Below are 14,940 nucleotides of genomic sequence, written 5' to 3' on the forward strand. Positions count from 1 at the left end.
TTTTTTTTGTTTTTGTTTTCTTAGACTGGTAAAAGGAACACCTCGAAACGTTGCGGCCCGTATCGTGCGAGGGAAACTAAAGTTGCAGTCGCGCCTCTCAGCGATCACACAAAAGACACGGCGTTTGCTGCGGACATGATGGCACAATTTTCTGCGCACATATGCCTCGATTGAGCTCGTTCGAAACATGTTGGTTTCACACATATGTATGCTTCGAACCTACATACATACGTAAGTTTATCGCATAATGAACTAGTACGTGAATTATCCGGGCCCGTAAAAGCACGTATGTGCTTGTGGGCGGTATATACACTGTTGCAATATGCGCAGACAGTGTTTGTACGACCGATACGACGGGACCGTCAATACAAAGAAGAAACACAGACAGTGTGTGCAGAATGTCTTTTGTACGATGTATTAGTACAGGGGGCCGCGGCTTTTAGCTTTCTCTACGGGGCGCAGTACGCTGCGGCACGAAGTGTCTGATGTGGTCGTCCCACTGGACGAACATTCAACTCGCCGAAGGCCAAACTCTTTAGCGACAATTCTTAAGCGCTTGAGCAGTACTGACCTGCTTTGCACACACAAAAAAAGTAATAATAAAAAAGACGTGCGTTTACTTTCCCGCACAGCATTCGGAGAGCCAATCACCGCAACTTACGGAGGCAGCTCAGCGAATGACGATGCCGAAACGTATGTTTAGACCAAAAAAAACAAAAAAAAAAACGCAGTCTGAGTGGTGACATTAAGCAATGCAAAACGTCACGCTTGCATTGCTTAATGTTACAACTCATACTGCGTTTTTTGGTCTAACCATATGTCTTGGCATTGTCATTCGCTGAGCAGCCTCCGTAAGTTGCGGTGATTGGCTCTCCGAGTGTTGTGCGGGAAAGCAGACGCACGGGCATTTTTTTTTTAGAGTGTCTCTGTACGCAGTCGGCCATTATAGTCTATCATTAGGGTTTATGGCTTTAGTTATTAAACTAAAACACTAATCTCTCCCAGTCCAAGACCATGTTCGTAGGGTAGGAGAAGAAAACAACAATTACTTTAGTCCCGAACGCAGTTGTATAACGAGAAAGAAAGAAACATAAAGCTACGGAACTGCAGAAAAAAGAAAGTGATTACAAACAGCGACAATTCTTTATTATAACGTCACCTTACGAAAAAAAAAAAAAAAAAAAAAAAGTCAACTCGGCGAGTTAGATTAAGGTAATCTAAAACACCCTCCGCGGCACAAAAAAAAAAAAAAAAGAAAAGAGGGGATGTTTTTATCGTCTTCGACTATGCTTGGGACAAATACGAATTTTATAAAATTAAGATGATCCCAGTCTTTGCTGCGAGGGATTCTTTCCGCGCACCTCATTCGAAGGAGCGTCGGATCACCTATGCGCCGAGAAAGTGAGGGAAATGGGGACGAAAGAGCGTGCGGGGGCGACAGAACGACGAGCTCTGGTTGCAACGATTAGTGGGTAGACGGAAAGCTAGCTGCCCTTGTGTGCACTGCACTGGTCGAAGCCGTTCGAATACGAGAGCCAAACGCCGGACGCTGGCGTTCCGTGTTCTAATCCGTTCGACGAGTGCAGTGGAGACACCTTTGTCTCCACTGCACTCGTCGAACGGATTAGAACACAGAACGCCAGCGTCCGGCGTTTGGCTCTCGTATTCGAACCCACTAATCGTTCCAACCAGAGCTCGGCATTCTGTCGTCCCCGCGCGCTATCTTTTCCTCCTCTCCATCAGTTTTCTCGGCGCATACTCCTCTTCCTACTTAATCCGCAACGCTGTGAAAGCTGCTGGCGCGAGCGTAGGCCTTGATCTCGCTGAACGTTTGCACGCGTCCTCGAGCGAACGAAATCATAGATGAAGCCACGCGCTCGCGCCAGTATCTGTTACAGCGTTGTATGTTGAGTATGAAACGGAGTATCTCCTTCCTCCCGTCCAAATGAAATCTCCGAGCTTAGAACCGAACGACGACCGTCTCTCCCGTTGCCCAAATGTCAAAGGGTGCCGCAGGTACTGGGGCTTTAGCCCGATGCCCGCTATACTCCTTTTCCACCTCACGAGGGACCGCAGGGGACACTAAGAGGCGTCCCGGCCAATCTAGTGCCGTACGAGTGTCCCGTGACTTTCGGGAAGGGCTGCGGAACGCGCGGAGCGCGTGGTCACGTGATACGTTCACTGCGTCGGATTGGCTGGGCTGGCTCGTCGCGTCCGCTGTGGTCCATCGTAAGGCGAAAACGGAGTTGTAATCCCGAGGCGACAGCCGACGAGAGCGGTAAACGCCTCGGCGCCTTCGGTTCGGCGACAGCATCGAATCCCAGCGACGGAGGAGCGCACAGGGCGCACTGGAGCGCGGCTCGGCGTTCGGTGTCTCCACCTGGCGGCGAGTCCCGGCGGCCGCAGCGCTCTCGCCGGCGGCCTCAGTCGAGAGGAAGATGGCTGGCCGTCTGCTCCTGCACCTCCTTCTGCTCTTGCTCTTCTCTGGATGCCGAGACGCGAAGAAAGCCAAGCCAGCCTCGCAGGTCGATTCGGATCTCATCGAAGACGTCAGCGGCAAGAAGCTCGAGAGCCTTCTCGAGACCGAGGAATACCTCGCCGTCTTTTTCTGTGAGTGGGAAACAGCAACAAAATTTTTACTTCTCTAGTTCGACTCAAAAACTAGACTCTTTTCTGCCGTTGCAAACTTTCTAGGCCGCGGTCGCCTATGGGTCGCAGCAGGCACCCGTCGCATCAACCCAGTTTTTGCTCGCGGCGCTAAAAATAAAGCGACGCGCTTTCGAAGACGAAAAATTTTGTCCCACCACAAACCCGGTCGGGTTTTGGTCTATTAACCCCTTCCCGATTTTTTTTTTTTTTTCGTTTCACCTCCGTTAGTGTTTTTCTCGTCTTTCACTTCTTGTAAGTTATAAGGGAGTCACGGAAGACTCACCAAAGGGCGCTCCATGTTAGGTAGCGCCAACAAAGTTTGCCGATCAATGAAGGGAGAGCCTTCCCGCGTTGCCAACTTGTTGCGGCTGTTTGCATTCCCCTCCACACAAACTCCGGGGTTCGGCGGGTTTGGACGGTCGGTCGGTGGCGGAGCCTCAGTCGCGGTTCGGTGTCTTGGCCCGACGCGCCAGTTTAGGAAGCGAGGCAGTGAGTCACCCGAACTTGGATTCCGCTGCCAGTGGTTTTTGGTTACGTTGTAGCCGGTGTCGGGGGCTTGATAGAGACCGCGAAACGTGGCGGAATTCAAACGCGTTTTTCTTTCATGACACCCGCAGTGTTCGCGAGGTACAGTCCAACAATATGAAAGACCCATTCGGCGAGGCAGTTTCAGGCGGCTATGCGGGATTCGCTTTGGCGAGGCCCGCGATGCTTTTTGCGAGGAAATAAATTAACCTTCGTTTTCTCTCCGAAAATGAAGGGCATCTGTCCAAATTGCGTATAGTACCACCGCATAAACCGTCTCATAAAATGTGTTGTTCATATTGTGGGAGACTATACCTTTGCTATTGCGCTAGAGCAAGTACCGACCACCTTCGCGGTCGAAAGTAGGCTGAAGGGTTGCCCACCATAAATTGCTATTTCAGGATTGTCGATGGGGGAAAAGGGGGGGGGGGGGGGGGGATGCTCAGCTTGGGGCTACCAGAACGTGGGAAATACATTGGCGAAGTATGCGTTCAAAGTTTCCTTTTTATGTCTTTACGTCTACTTTTGGGCGTGTCACCAACACCATTTTATAGCATGAAGATGTTTGCTGGACCTTCGGTTCCTCAGATTGCTTCTGCTCGGCGGTAGTATACAAGAAACAGCTCATACGAAATCTAAGTGCTTCCGAAGACTGACGTGTCGAGAAGAACCAAAATTCTTCACTTTTATTTGAAAATAATCTTCTGGTAGCCGTCGGTAAAAATAGAGTGGAGATTGCAAAGCTTCGATCGTTGCGCTCGCAAATTTCGAAGGTCAATGAGCTGCAAGTTAAAATGGCTCTAGAAATGGTGGAGGCAAGCACCTCCGCTAAACGGTCAAACAAAAATCGTGTAGATTTAGATTTTCATTTTAATATTTGTCTATAGCGGCGAAGTTAAAATTCTGTCCGATCTCAGCACCGGAGACAATAAAGACTCTTCGTGGGCCGAGAGTTGTGCATTGATGCGCCAGAAGGACGAGAGCGCTGGAAGGTCGTGGGGGGCTTCGCGTTGGGTTTATGACAGAAGCATAAAGATCTCGAATATGCCTTTGTTTCACTGTCAATTTCAATGTAGTATGTGCCAGTGTTTTTCCTTAGACTCTTAAGAATGTATTTCCTCTTTACTGTTTTAAGATCGAAGGCGATGTAACATCTGCGTAGTTCCAATTTAACTTTTTGAGACTAACATTCTCCACGATCAGTTTGCGCCTTGATAAATTTGTGCATAAAAATTATTTCCCTAAAATCAGAAAAAAAAAAGCAATCTTTAATTAAGCGATAGAGTTGATCTTTCAGGAAAAAAAAATATACCTATGCTAAACCAAGGTAACGTGACAAGGGAAAGTTCCTGGGACGTTTTTAATCACGATATACATTCTCGGACGGTTTCACTTTGTTTGTCCCGTAAACAGTTTTACGCATGTTCACATAAGCAACAAGAAAACAACAACAAAACAGACAACCTATATTAACAATGTAATGCCAACTTCCGAAGGGGGAAAATCATACTGCTTGATATTGCAAAGCACTTACGTCTATAAATACTCCATCAAACTCCACACACCTGAGAAATACTTTCTTTTTATGTATAGCAAAACATTCACGAGTTTTTTAGATGAAATGTTTCATTAAGATACGCTGATGGTAGGCTCTCATTATGTTTGAAGTTCCGTTGTATAGCGTCGACGTACAGTGTAAATCCAGCTTGTCGGGGAAGAGCAGAAGCGTTTTTCTACAGGCACAAACAGCTCTGTGTGTTGACCGCACACAAATCACGATCTGCGGGGCGAGTTGTGTCAATGTTTTGCTAAGGCTTTCACCCCCCTTCGTGTTTACGCGGGGTGAACTTGCCTTGCCACTCACCGTTTCCTTTTCACGAAGTGTTCCGAGACTGTTGAAAAACGCTGCTGGCGGTGCTAAAGACCTAAAAAGAACGAACACCCGCACACTGTCAATCCGTACGTTCTGTAAGTGCGGGCGTGTTTGAAGGGAAGGTGGGCAGGGATTTGGGAAATGTGTTCGGGTCAAATTCAATATCCTTAAATCCATCACAATTAAAAAAAAAGAAAAAAAAAAGAGAGAAAGAAACGATTCGTGGAAGCTTTTAAAAGCATCAGTTCGCACGCGATGCATTTGCTACGTGAGTTAATGGAGTTACTCTATCCCGATCCCCCTTTCTTGTTTTATTATAAAATGTTTACCGTCAAATTTAATTCTTTCAGCAATTTTTCGATTTGACAGATGTCTGCAGTCACAACAAACTATTGACATACGTTTGGTCTTGTCTTTAGAGAAAGCATTAACCCCATGTGACGTTACTATGTATGCGTTTACGTTTATATAATTAATGTTTTTTAACAGTAGTTTGATGGGAATACAGTGAGCAGAGCAAGGCGCAGCCTTCTCCTAGAAAACAAAAAAGAACAACAACAAATCGCTCCTCATGGTGTCAATTACACCGTACTTTTTTGTTGTTTCGTCCACTTGTGTTAATATCTTACATTCTCTCAGTTGTTTTGAGGAAGCTACATCGCAAGCGAAACGCTAACGAACAAACACACGAGCTTTGACCTGTGACCTTGGGACATTTCGTTACGGCAATGCGCGAAGAGTGCTGAGTTTCCTTGATTAGTTTATCGATGAACGAGGTCTTGCACTGCACTGTTTAACTAAACTCCATCAACGAGTCCCCGTTGTTCGCGAAACCAGCGTTCTTGTGCCTTGTCAGGCACAAGTGTTGAGGTGTAACTGTCAAACAAAACTCTGAACGCGCTTTTATCGCTCAAGCAACGAGAGAATGGTAACGGAGTTATTTGCGTTCCTTTTTCCGTTTTAGTTAGAGAACGAGACATAGTACCGCTTTTTTTTATTATTGTTGTTTCTGACAATATATCGGTAAGCGCGTCCGTGGTCTACAATTTTCTCAGCGTTAATAAATAGCTTAGAGACTTCCTTGTCACGGGATGCACCATTGTAATGCTCGAGAGAAGGGTTATATGAACTTCAATCCAAGATCATCTCGAGAAAATAATACCAGTGCCACACGGGCAACTAGAATGCCATTTACAACGAATGACATTTGTGTGATCGGCGAATCAGCTCGCAATCTATCGCGCGTGGAATGCGCTACGCCCGGAGTGTCGCACGCTGATTGGCCGTCCGCTCAAATGTCATTCGTTGTAAATGGCATTCGAGTTGTCCGTGGCACGGTTATAACTCTGAAGTGTAAATCATGTCTCGTTAATATGGGCCCGTTATTATAAATACCTACAGAAAAAAAAAATGTTCTCGTCGTTGTAATAATAATAATAATGTATAATAATATATATATATATATATATATCGTAACGACACAGTTGTGTCTCGTTATTCTAAACAACCAAGATTATGGACGATTGTATCCATATTAACAAAGCATCAGTTTATATTAAGGCTTGTTACTGTATACGTGTTACTTTGTTCTTAAATTTAAAAGTATCACTGCATTTTAAATATGCTGTTATTCCGCCGTTTTACATATTAGTGCTTTCATCGTGTAGTGCAAGTCTGTCTTTTCTTTCGGCAGATGCCTTACTGGAGTCTGGCCTGGATTAAATCACATTTAAATTTACAAATCGCTAGGGTTTGAATGTATGAACCGCTGGAAGTGGGCCATTTTTCTGTAACTGAAATCCTATTTTTTGACGCACATGGTGGTTAGCTCACGACCGTCGCAATCAAAATCTTTGTGAAGATGGAATGGGAGTTTTTTCAAAGCTAAGTGTGCACTTGACGCCTGCAGCCTTGAACCCGCGAGGCGATGTGTTCACCTCACTTGCAGTGCGAAAATATCTTGGACATCTGCAATGTTGTGTCGAGATGCATTGCTGTCTCGACAGCCCGGCAATTTTTCTTTTCGTTTGGAAAAGTGCCGGAACATCAAAGCACATAAACGACTAAAAGAAAAGAAAACCAAAGAAAACAACGATCGGCGTCTAACAACTCGGCTTTTGACCACGCACCCAGCCAACAATCAATTACACACGAAAACGCAAAGTATCCGAACGGGCCTAGATGATTTGAAGACAAAACGTAGACGTTGTCTACATCAAGATGCACGACAACGAAGGAGCGCTGGAGAGAGGACTGTCTGCTCGTGCTATGTCCCGAGTGCTTCGAGTTTGAATCTGGGTCATCCCTTTTCAACAGTACCTGAATTTTCAGTCACGTTTTCGCATCTGAATATACCGTAGCCTGGTGAACTCGCAACTGCGAATTCTTTGAAGGCGCACTCCACACGAAGCCGTATAGTACGTGACAAAGTCGAACCCGCACACAAGATCGGCGCCTGCTCCTGTTTTACTCATACACAATTTAGCGTGAAACACCACAAACAGCCAGTTAGTCTGCCTGCTTAATTGATTTTGCCCCGTGCGTATTAGGTTTTCAATTGCTGCCGTTTCTTATGACATTATCTGCTCCTTAGGTGTGTTCTGTTTAACAGTTTAAACTACGTTTCCTAACTGGTATTTCCTGTTATTAAAGTTGAATCCGGAGCTGAGTCCAGCTGTGACACAACATGTCTTTCTGGCTTCCCCTTTATCGCGCCTGTATACATTGCGGTAAAACGTAACCTTTGTATTGGGTTCTACTGTTTACTGTACGCATAAGCGTACGTATTCCACACATACATCGACGACGCACATAGGTTTTGACGGTATACTGCTATGACCATGTGAAGAGTGAGGACTAAGATGGACGTCAGATGCTCAGACAGCGGAAGGTCTGTCTGGCTTTTGAGGTGTCGCTGCACTGGTTCACGCTATAATGTCAAATTTAGCCGGTGTAGTACCGCTGCGAGACTTCGGTCGTAAACGTGCATCAAGCAGCAGTGATACATAACCGCACGCCGGTACGATGCTCATCCAGATCGAAACCAGCAGAAGGGGCTCGTGTCCAGAACACAGAATCTTTGTACACCTTTCCATAAAAGCAAATGAGGGCGCGTGCTTTGCTGTGTTGGTGTGTTATGCACGCTCACTTTCTGGCTGGCAACAGTTGCGTGCGAGTGCTGCAGCTGGATTGTGATTTAGCACGTGTGGACCGTCATGTTTGCAAACAGTGAAACCGTGCATACACGGCGGCAACTATTTTATGCTACGCTGTCAAGGCTATCGTGACGTCCGCAGTGCTCCAGCTCTGTCAAAGCTAGTTGCGGGGAGATCGGTAGCCGAGTGGTCTAGCGCACACCAGCTCGGAGCACGTTGAGTGAAAGCTCGCGCTGAAGAACCCAGCAATCCTGGGCCCAATCCCCACCCCTGACCGTTTCGATCTGGATGAGCGTCGTACCGGCGTGCGGTTATGTATCACTACTGCGTGGGGCACGTTAAAGACCACCAGGCTAGCAGTTTGTACTGCACTGGCTAAAGTTCTCATCTGCAGCGTAAAGAATGCAGTTCACATGACAGATGTGGACTAATCTGTTCACTTTACGAATAATCCGTCCACCCGAGTGACTCCGAGTCTGAGTGCTGACCTACGGATCCTCAGTTGGCAGGTACGAATCTTGATCGATGTACTTGCACCTTGACGAAGGTTTATCGCATGCGAAGGCATGCGATAAACCTTCGTCTGAAACTACTAACTGAAACTACTACGTAACTGAAAATTTAAGTGCGCTGTAAAGATCCCCGGATGATCTAAATTAACCGTGTTTCTTTGCTGGGGCGCCTCGGAAGTCCTCCGCTAATTCTGACGGCGAGTCTCTCGAGAGGTTTGTTCGCGATTTGTCGTTTTCCCTTTAAATCTTTTGGGGGATCGGTGGCCGAGTGGGCTAGCGCACACTAAAGTCACTGGATCCTGGGAAAGTAGCGCCAAGATCCCTGTATGGTCGCCATCTTGGTCCGTGAAATGAGCAATTTCTCCTTGATTCCTCCGCACTTGTTGAGCCGATCTAGATACGCTGGTGACGGCTAGCTTTATAGAGACATTTCTTGTATACCGAGATTTCGCTATCCACACACCGGCGAAACAAGCGTACAACTTCGTAGCACCACCCCATGCTGTGTCGGTGCTTCAAGGCACTGAAAAATAATTTATTGTTTTGAAATACGAAAGAAGAACATTATAATTGTAAGACATCCTTGGAGATTGGCATGATTGATAAGTTGATTGCATACACAGTGCCAAAAACTCTTATATTGGCGACGAACGCTTTCAGTACGATGATACACCATGGTGATCCTGGCGCAACTGGTTTAGAACGACCCTCTAGAAGCTAATAAGATTTGAATAGACCGAGATGGCGATTTCCATTGCAACGTAAATCACCTTGCGATGCTGCGGGCGTCTGCATGTTAGTGTCCGTCTGTGTCCGGCTAGCAGGGAGAGAAGGCAATGGCGCAACTTTCCCAGAATTCGGTGACTTTAGCGCACACCAGCTCGGAGCACGTGGAGCGAAAGCTCGCGCTGCAGAACCCAGGGATTCTTGGTTCAATTCCACCCCTGCCCGTTTCAATATGGATGAGCATCGTACCGGCGTTCGGTCGTGTATCACTACTGCGTAATGCACGTTAAAGACCCCAGGCTAGCGGTTGTACCGCACAGGTTAAATTGCTCATCTACAGCTGAGACACCAGACGCCCATTGAGGCTGACTGACTTCAGGCTGTATAAACATACACACAACACTTTGCCTTTAAAACTTCAATAAGTCGGACGAATTGGAAATTAATAATTAAGTTACGAAGGGAAGAGTTGGAACTAACTACGCACATCAGTTTTTACGTTATCGATTGCAAGAACAAGAAGTTGTACGTTCGGCTATATCTCCCTCATAACGTAGGTTTAATGAAAGGCTGACGTGGTGAATTATATATTAGTTCTATGTCCGCTTAGGTCGTTTACTCTTAAGCAGTTTAATAGAGTTTGGAGAAACTAGCACCACAATAGCGCCTGTTATCCATACTAAATTCTAAAACGCAAAAAAAAAATCTGACTCAAGTTGTATTTTTGCAATACAAGGCGCAGTTTCATCAGCCAGCACCCATTATTTCCTTTTGAGACCTCCATTTCCTCCGATGCAGTTAAACAAGATCAGCAAAATTTCCTCGCACGAGGTTACAGATGTCCGCAGCAGCTGCGCATGTTCATTACGAGCATCAACGAGTGTAGCGCGCACTTGGCGAGCGGTTCCGAAGGGGTTGGACGGCACCGCCAGCGAAATCGGATCCCGGTCTGTGCACTGCGAACTGGCACGGGACAAGAACGCATTTTTCCAGATCACGGGCATCGTTACGGAGGTCGAGGGGAAGGGAGCATTGAAAATAGAATCTCCCGCGCATGCGTACTGCTCCCTCCCCAAGGGACGCTCTTCTTTCTAGCGCTATTTTCAGTTCGCGCCTCTCTTCGAGGAGCGAGACCAGGAACAGAAAAGTAAAACAAAAGAAAAAAGGCCATAGGGAGACAGAAAGACAGGGAGAAACAACAAGAAGAAAAAGCAAAGCATGAGCTTTGAAAGATGCTAAAGGGCCGCGGAGAGAAAACATAAGCATCCTAGACGGTCCTCTTTCAAAGTCGGGAAAGGGGGGGTCTCTTCTCCTGAATGGTGCCGGCAAGTTATGTAGTCAAATGGCATCGTCTCGTCCCCGTTTCTGACGCGCTGTCTCGTTGGAGCGGTGACATTTCAGAGGATGGCTGCGGTGGCGTCCGAATGCTACCTCCTGCGCTGTTTTACGAGATGATAACTGCAGTGTGACACACACACGCACACATACATACGCACTCACACACACACGTACGCACGCACGCATACACAATTTACACGTGCTCTACTTGGTGAAGCTGGGAGCTTCTTCTTTGGAGGAAGGAGGGCACGCACACAAAAAACAAAATGTAACTCCTAGAAACATGAAGGCACCCTTACTATACATGGCCTGCGCGTGACGTGGTCCAAAGAGCGCTCCGTTGGCCACCAAGACAACCTTTTGTGTCTCCCAGATCGGACCAGACGTCGCTAGTGGCCTCCCAGGACGTTCTTCACCATATGAACAGTGGAATGGCGGTAAATATGCACAGTGTGATTAAAAATTGGTCAGACACAACTAAGATTAAAAAAAAAAAGTCGAGTTAAAACAGATGTATCCGCCGTATACAAGTGCTGTAGGCGGGCCATGGGTAGAGCCTTGCGCGGGTAATAGTTTGAGCATCCGCATACTTTGTATCCGCATCCGAACCGCATCCGCAAAATTTTGAAACGGATTCGACCCGGACTCTGCACATTTATGTTACATAATAACATCGAGCGTAACTAAAAAAAAAAAAAAAGCGTTTGGATGGCACTTTAAAAGCTGTTTGCTTGTCGTTGTACAACTTTCCGAGTCAGAATATGGGGAAAGCCACTTTATTTTGTTTTATCGTATTTGTGTTATAAGCGATCATCCTTCCAGAGACACTTCGCGTCGCTGGAAGTGTGATCGCAGTTAGGAGATCGTCCAATAGAGTTTGCGACAATCACAAAAAGAAAAGCGCGCAAATGAAAATAAAGAGTGTTTTTTGGTAACACTTGTTGAAAGCAGAAGTGCATTTTCTAAACATGAAAATTAATAAAGGACATACTAATAGCATTCTGTCATTTTATTTAGAAGAACAATAAACAAAAGTGGGAGAGGAAATGTGGTCATGCACCGCAGCGAAGCACTCGTGTGTACGTGGTAAAACGCGAGTACATCACTGGGATAATATTACGATATTCAATAATGACAACACCTATCTTGATGATGATGATGACAACACCTATTAGTCTCAATTTCAGTTTTAAACGCGACCCCGAATTGAGTGCGCTGAACCACATACTCATCAACAACTAGCCAACTGTCGAGAAAAAAGAAAAACGCACGTATACCTCGCGTTTTACTTGTCGAGGAGGCTTCAATTTTCTTGTGACTTGTACGTTTTGTGTTTTCTTTGCCCGAAAAACGTTTTCCGTTCTTTCCGTGCCAACCAAAAACACGCTTTTCCAGGACGATGGATGCCCCCGCATGTTTCTTAACTTTTTTCTAGGAAGATCGTTTTTGGCGAGTAGAATGCTTTAAAGCGGTCTTTGGTGAGGATAAGGTCTTTCTCGATGCATAGGTAATGTAATACCCTCTCCCCTATGTAATACCCTCTCACGAGGGCCTTTAGGGGTAATATGAATAAAGAAATAAAGAAATAAAGAACAATTTTCTCCCCAATCGGCACCTTCCCTTAAGAGAGTAATTTTCTCCCGCGAAACATTTCAGGGGGCACTTTATAGTATATGACTCATTGATTCACTCCATACTTCGCGATCTCACACGTTTGAGGGCCGCCTTGACAAAAATCTAGAACCAGACCCGCGGATATCCGCATCCGATCCGAAAACCGCCAAATCTGATTCTTTTTTTTTTTTTTTTTTCAGCATTCGCCAGCTGATTGCGGATATCCGCGTATGATCCGCGGGTAGTCCGAGGATATGCTGGGATCTAGTCATGGGGCTAATTAATACAATCTAATCAGCAAAAAAAAAAAAAAAACCCGCAAAACTCGTTTTGGAACGTGAAGATGAATAGGCGACGTGAACTCAGGCCAATGGATTAATCCATAAAGGCTTTTGTACAAAAATATTAAATCTCGCTCACAGGTCTTCTAGAACTTAAAGTAGGGCAATGTGCGACGCCGCCATAACTGTATAGTTCGTAGGAGGGAAGCGCCAGTTTACGAGACAGCTCGTGCAGCTTCGTGCTCTGCTGGCGCAGATCCTCAGCGGAGTCGTCACTCGTGCAGAAAGACCACAGTTCCCAGGATGCATGGCGGCAGTGGTAACGAAAAGGGCAGTGAGATCGATCGATTGCTTTGTCCCCACAAGTCCCTTATATTCATAATAAACTGTACAACCAATATCTTGATTCTACCTCGAAACATCGATGTGTGACGTAGTTGACCTTTATAAATCATGAACCAGTTCACAACTCCCGTATTTTGTCATGGCGCTCACAAAACATTCGACGTCACAGATAAACGCAGTAGAGGTGTTCGCTTTAACTTCTCTTTAACTCGTCAATGTTAACACTGTCGTTTGCGGCTTTGTTTTTCTGTCAAATCATTATTTTAGGACGCGTTGTTATATAAAAAAGTGTTTATTTTCTTATGTACTTTAAGTTGAGTGAAGCTTAGCTAACCCTTGCCTTGGCCACCGTAAAGACGACTGACAGTATTGTCAATAAACAGGATTGTCGGTCTTCACGTGGTCACAAAGAAACGATTCAACCTGTTTTGACACCTTTGTTGCTCGTCTCGATGCCGGGAGATGTGAGAGTTGGTACAACCTCTTACTCCCGACCGTACGACAAGAGTCAAAACCCGTGGCGGCTAAAATACAAACCTGTAAAACGCGAACGAAAAAAAAAGAACAAGTATTTTTAAAGTTGTGCCTCTGAGAGTGCGTTTCGCGGGCGCGCGCGCTCTGCGTGGACTCGGGCACGTTGATGCCGCGCGCATTGTTTAGCGTCGTCGAAAGAGTGGCGCGTCATCTACGTTTACAGTCGCGGCGCAGACAAGCGTGAAGGTCGTGGCTGCGCGTAACTGGCGCCGGTCTCATCCCCGTTCTGTTGTCAACGGATCGCTGCAGCTTGGCGCGTCCCGGAACCCTGCCCCAATTACCGATGGGGCACGAGGTATATGCGTGGCTGGTATACCGACGTCACGTCAGCGGCCATCGTGGTTGCCTTTGCTGCGGAGTGCGTACCCTTGACAACACGCATTTCACACCGTCGAAGTCGTCTTCCCTCGACGAGAGCAAGAAGGAATGACTGTCAGCGCGGTGCGATGACGTCAGGTGGAAGCAATGCTGAGCGCCGGTATATCCCTGGCGGAGCCAGGGTTACCTGCGAGCCTTGCACGCGTATCTCCTATGCTCGTTTACCCGCCGAATGCGCCCGCGTGTTTTTGTTTTCCCCCGATTGCAACCTTTCATCGAAAGAAAGTATTCGCATGTCGTCTTCAGCACGAGCTGGGGATAAAGCAACTTATCATCTGCCACGAAAAACAGCTTGTTAAGGGGTATTCACACGAGGGAGAAATCCCGGGGATTTCTCCCCGGCACGCGCATCCCACGACGAAAACGTCAGGCTTTGCGATGTGCAAAAGCCTCGCGTTTTCATCTCGTGATGCGCGCGTGCCGGGGAGAAATCCCCGGGATTTCTCCCTCGTGTGAATACCCCCGGTTCGGGAGGAATTTGGCGAACTCTCGCTGTCAGCACGCGCTTAACCGCAGAGCACACATCTATGGCCGCCAGTCTAGAGACGCTTTGCAAAAGCTGTGATTGGACGCCGCCATAACCGACTTCTAGTTTTTGTTTTCCCTTATGTCGCTTACTTCCCTTCGTCATTATCACATCAGAACGGGTTACTGGCCTTTTTGCGTTCACTGCGTCCGCCTCCACGCCATAGGCCTTTGTGGATGCTAGTCCCGCTTCGGTGGCTGGGCGTCTTGGTAACACGAGATAAGTTCAGGAATGGCGGCTGTAATCTAGCGCGTGTGTAAAACGTCTATACTCCCTCTGCTCTCCCGCTCCAAGCGAGAGTTTCCTGGCTTCTACAAAGCTTTGGCGTTTCGTCAGCTTGGAGCGTGCACGCGTAGTCAAAGGACGACAAAAGGCAACGGGCGCGTGCTGGAGGCCGAGCGTCAGAAAGAGTCGCCATTTTTGTCCCTCTCGGTTTCTATAATTACTTCTAAAGCGGTTGCTTTATGTCTACGCGTGTGCATAG

At 46.8% G+C, this 14,940-nt stretch overlaps 1 protein-coding gene across 1 annotated transcript in view; it reads left to right on the top strand.

Moving 5' to 3' along the window:
* Window positions 1-2,053: 2,053 nt before the first annotated feature.
* The window catches only part of LOC120836545, a 111,181-nt gene continuing 98,294 nt past the window's right edge, over window positions 2,054-14,940 (top strand). The window contains exon 1 of the mRNA XM_040205508.3: window positions 2,054-2,610. Within this exon, the coding sequence (XP_040061442.2) occupies window positions 2,439-2,610 (172 nt within the window). The 5' untranslated portion in view covers window positions 2,054-2,438. The remainder of the gene's footprint in view (window positions 2,611-14,940) is intronic.

The sequence above is a fragment of the Ixodes scapularis genome, unplaced genomic scaffold, assembly GCF_016920785.2.
Source record: "Ixodes scapularis isolate PalLabHiFi unplaced genomic scaffold, ASM1692078v2 PGA_scaffold2__306_contigs__length_199485367, whole genome shotgun sequence".
Lineage (NCBI taxonomy): Eukaryota > Metazoa > Arthropoda > Arachnida > Ixodida > Ixodidae > Ixodes > Ixodes scapularis.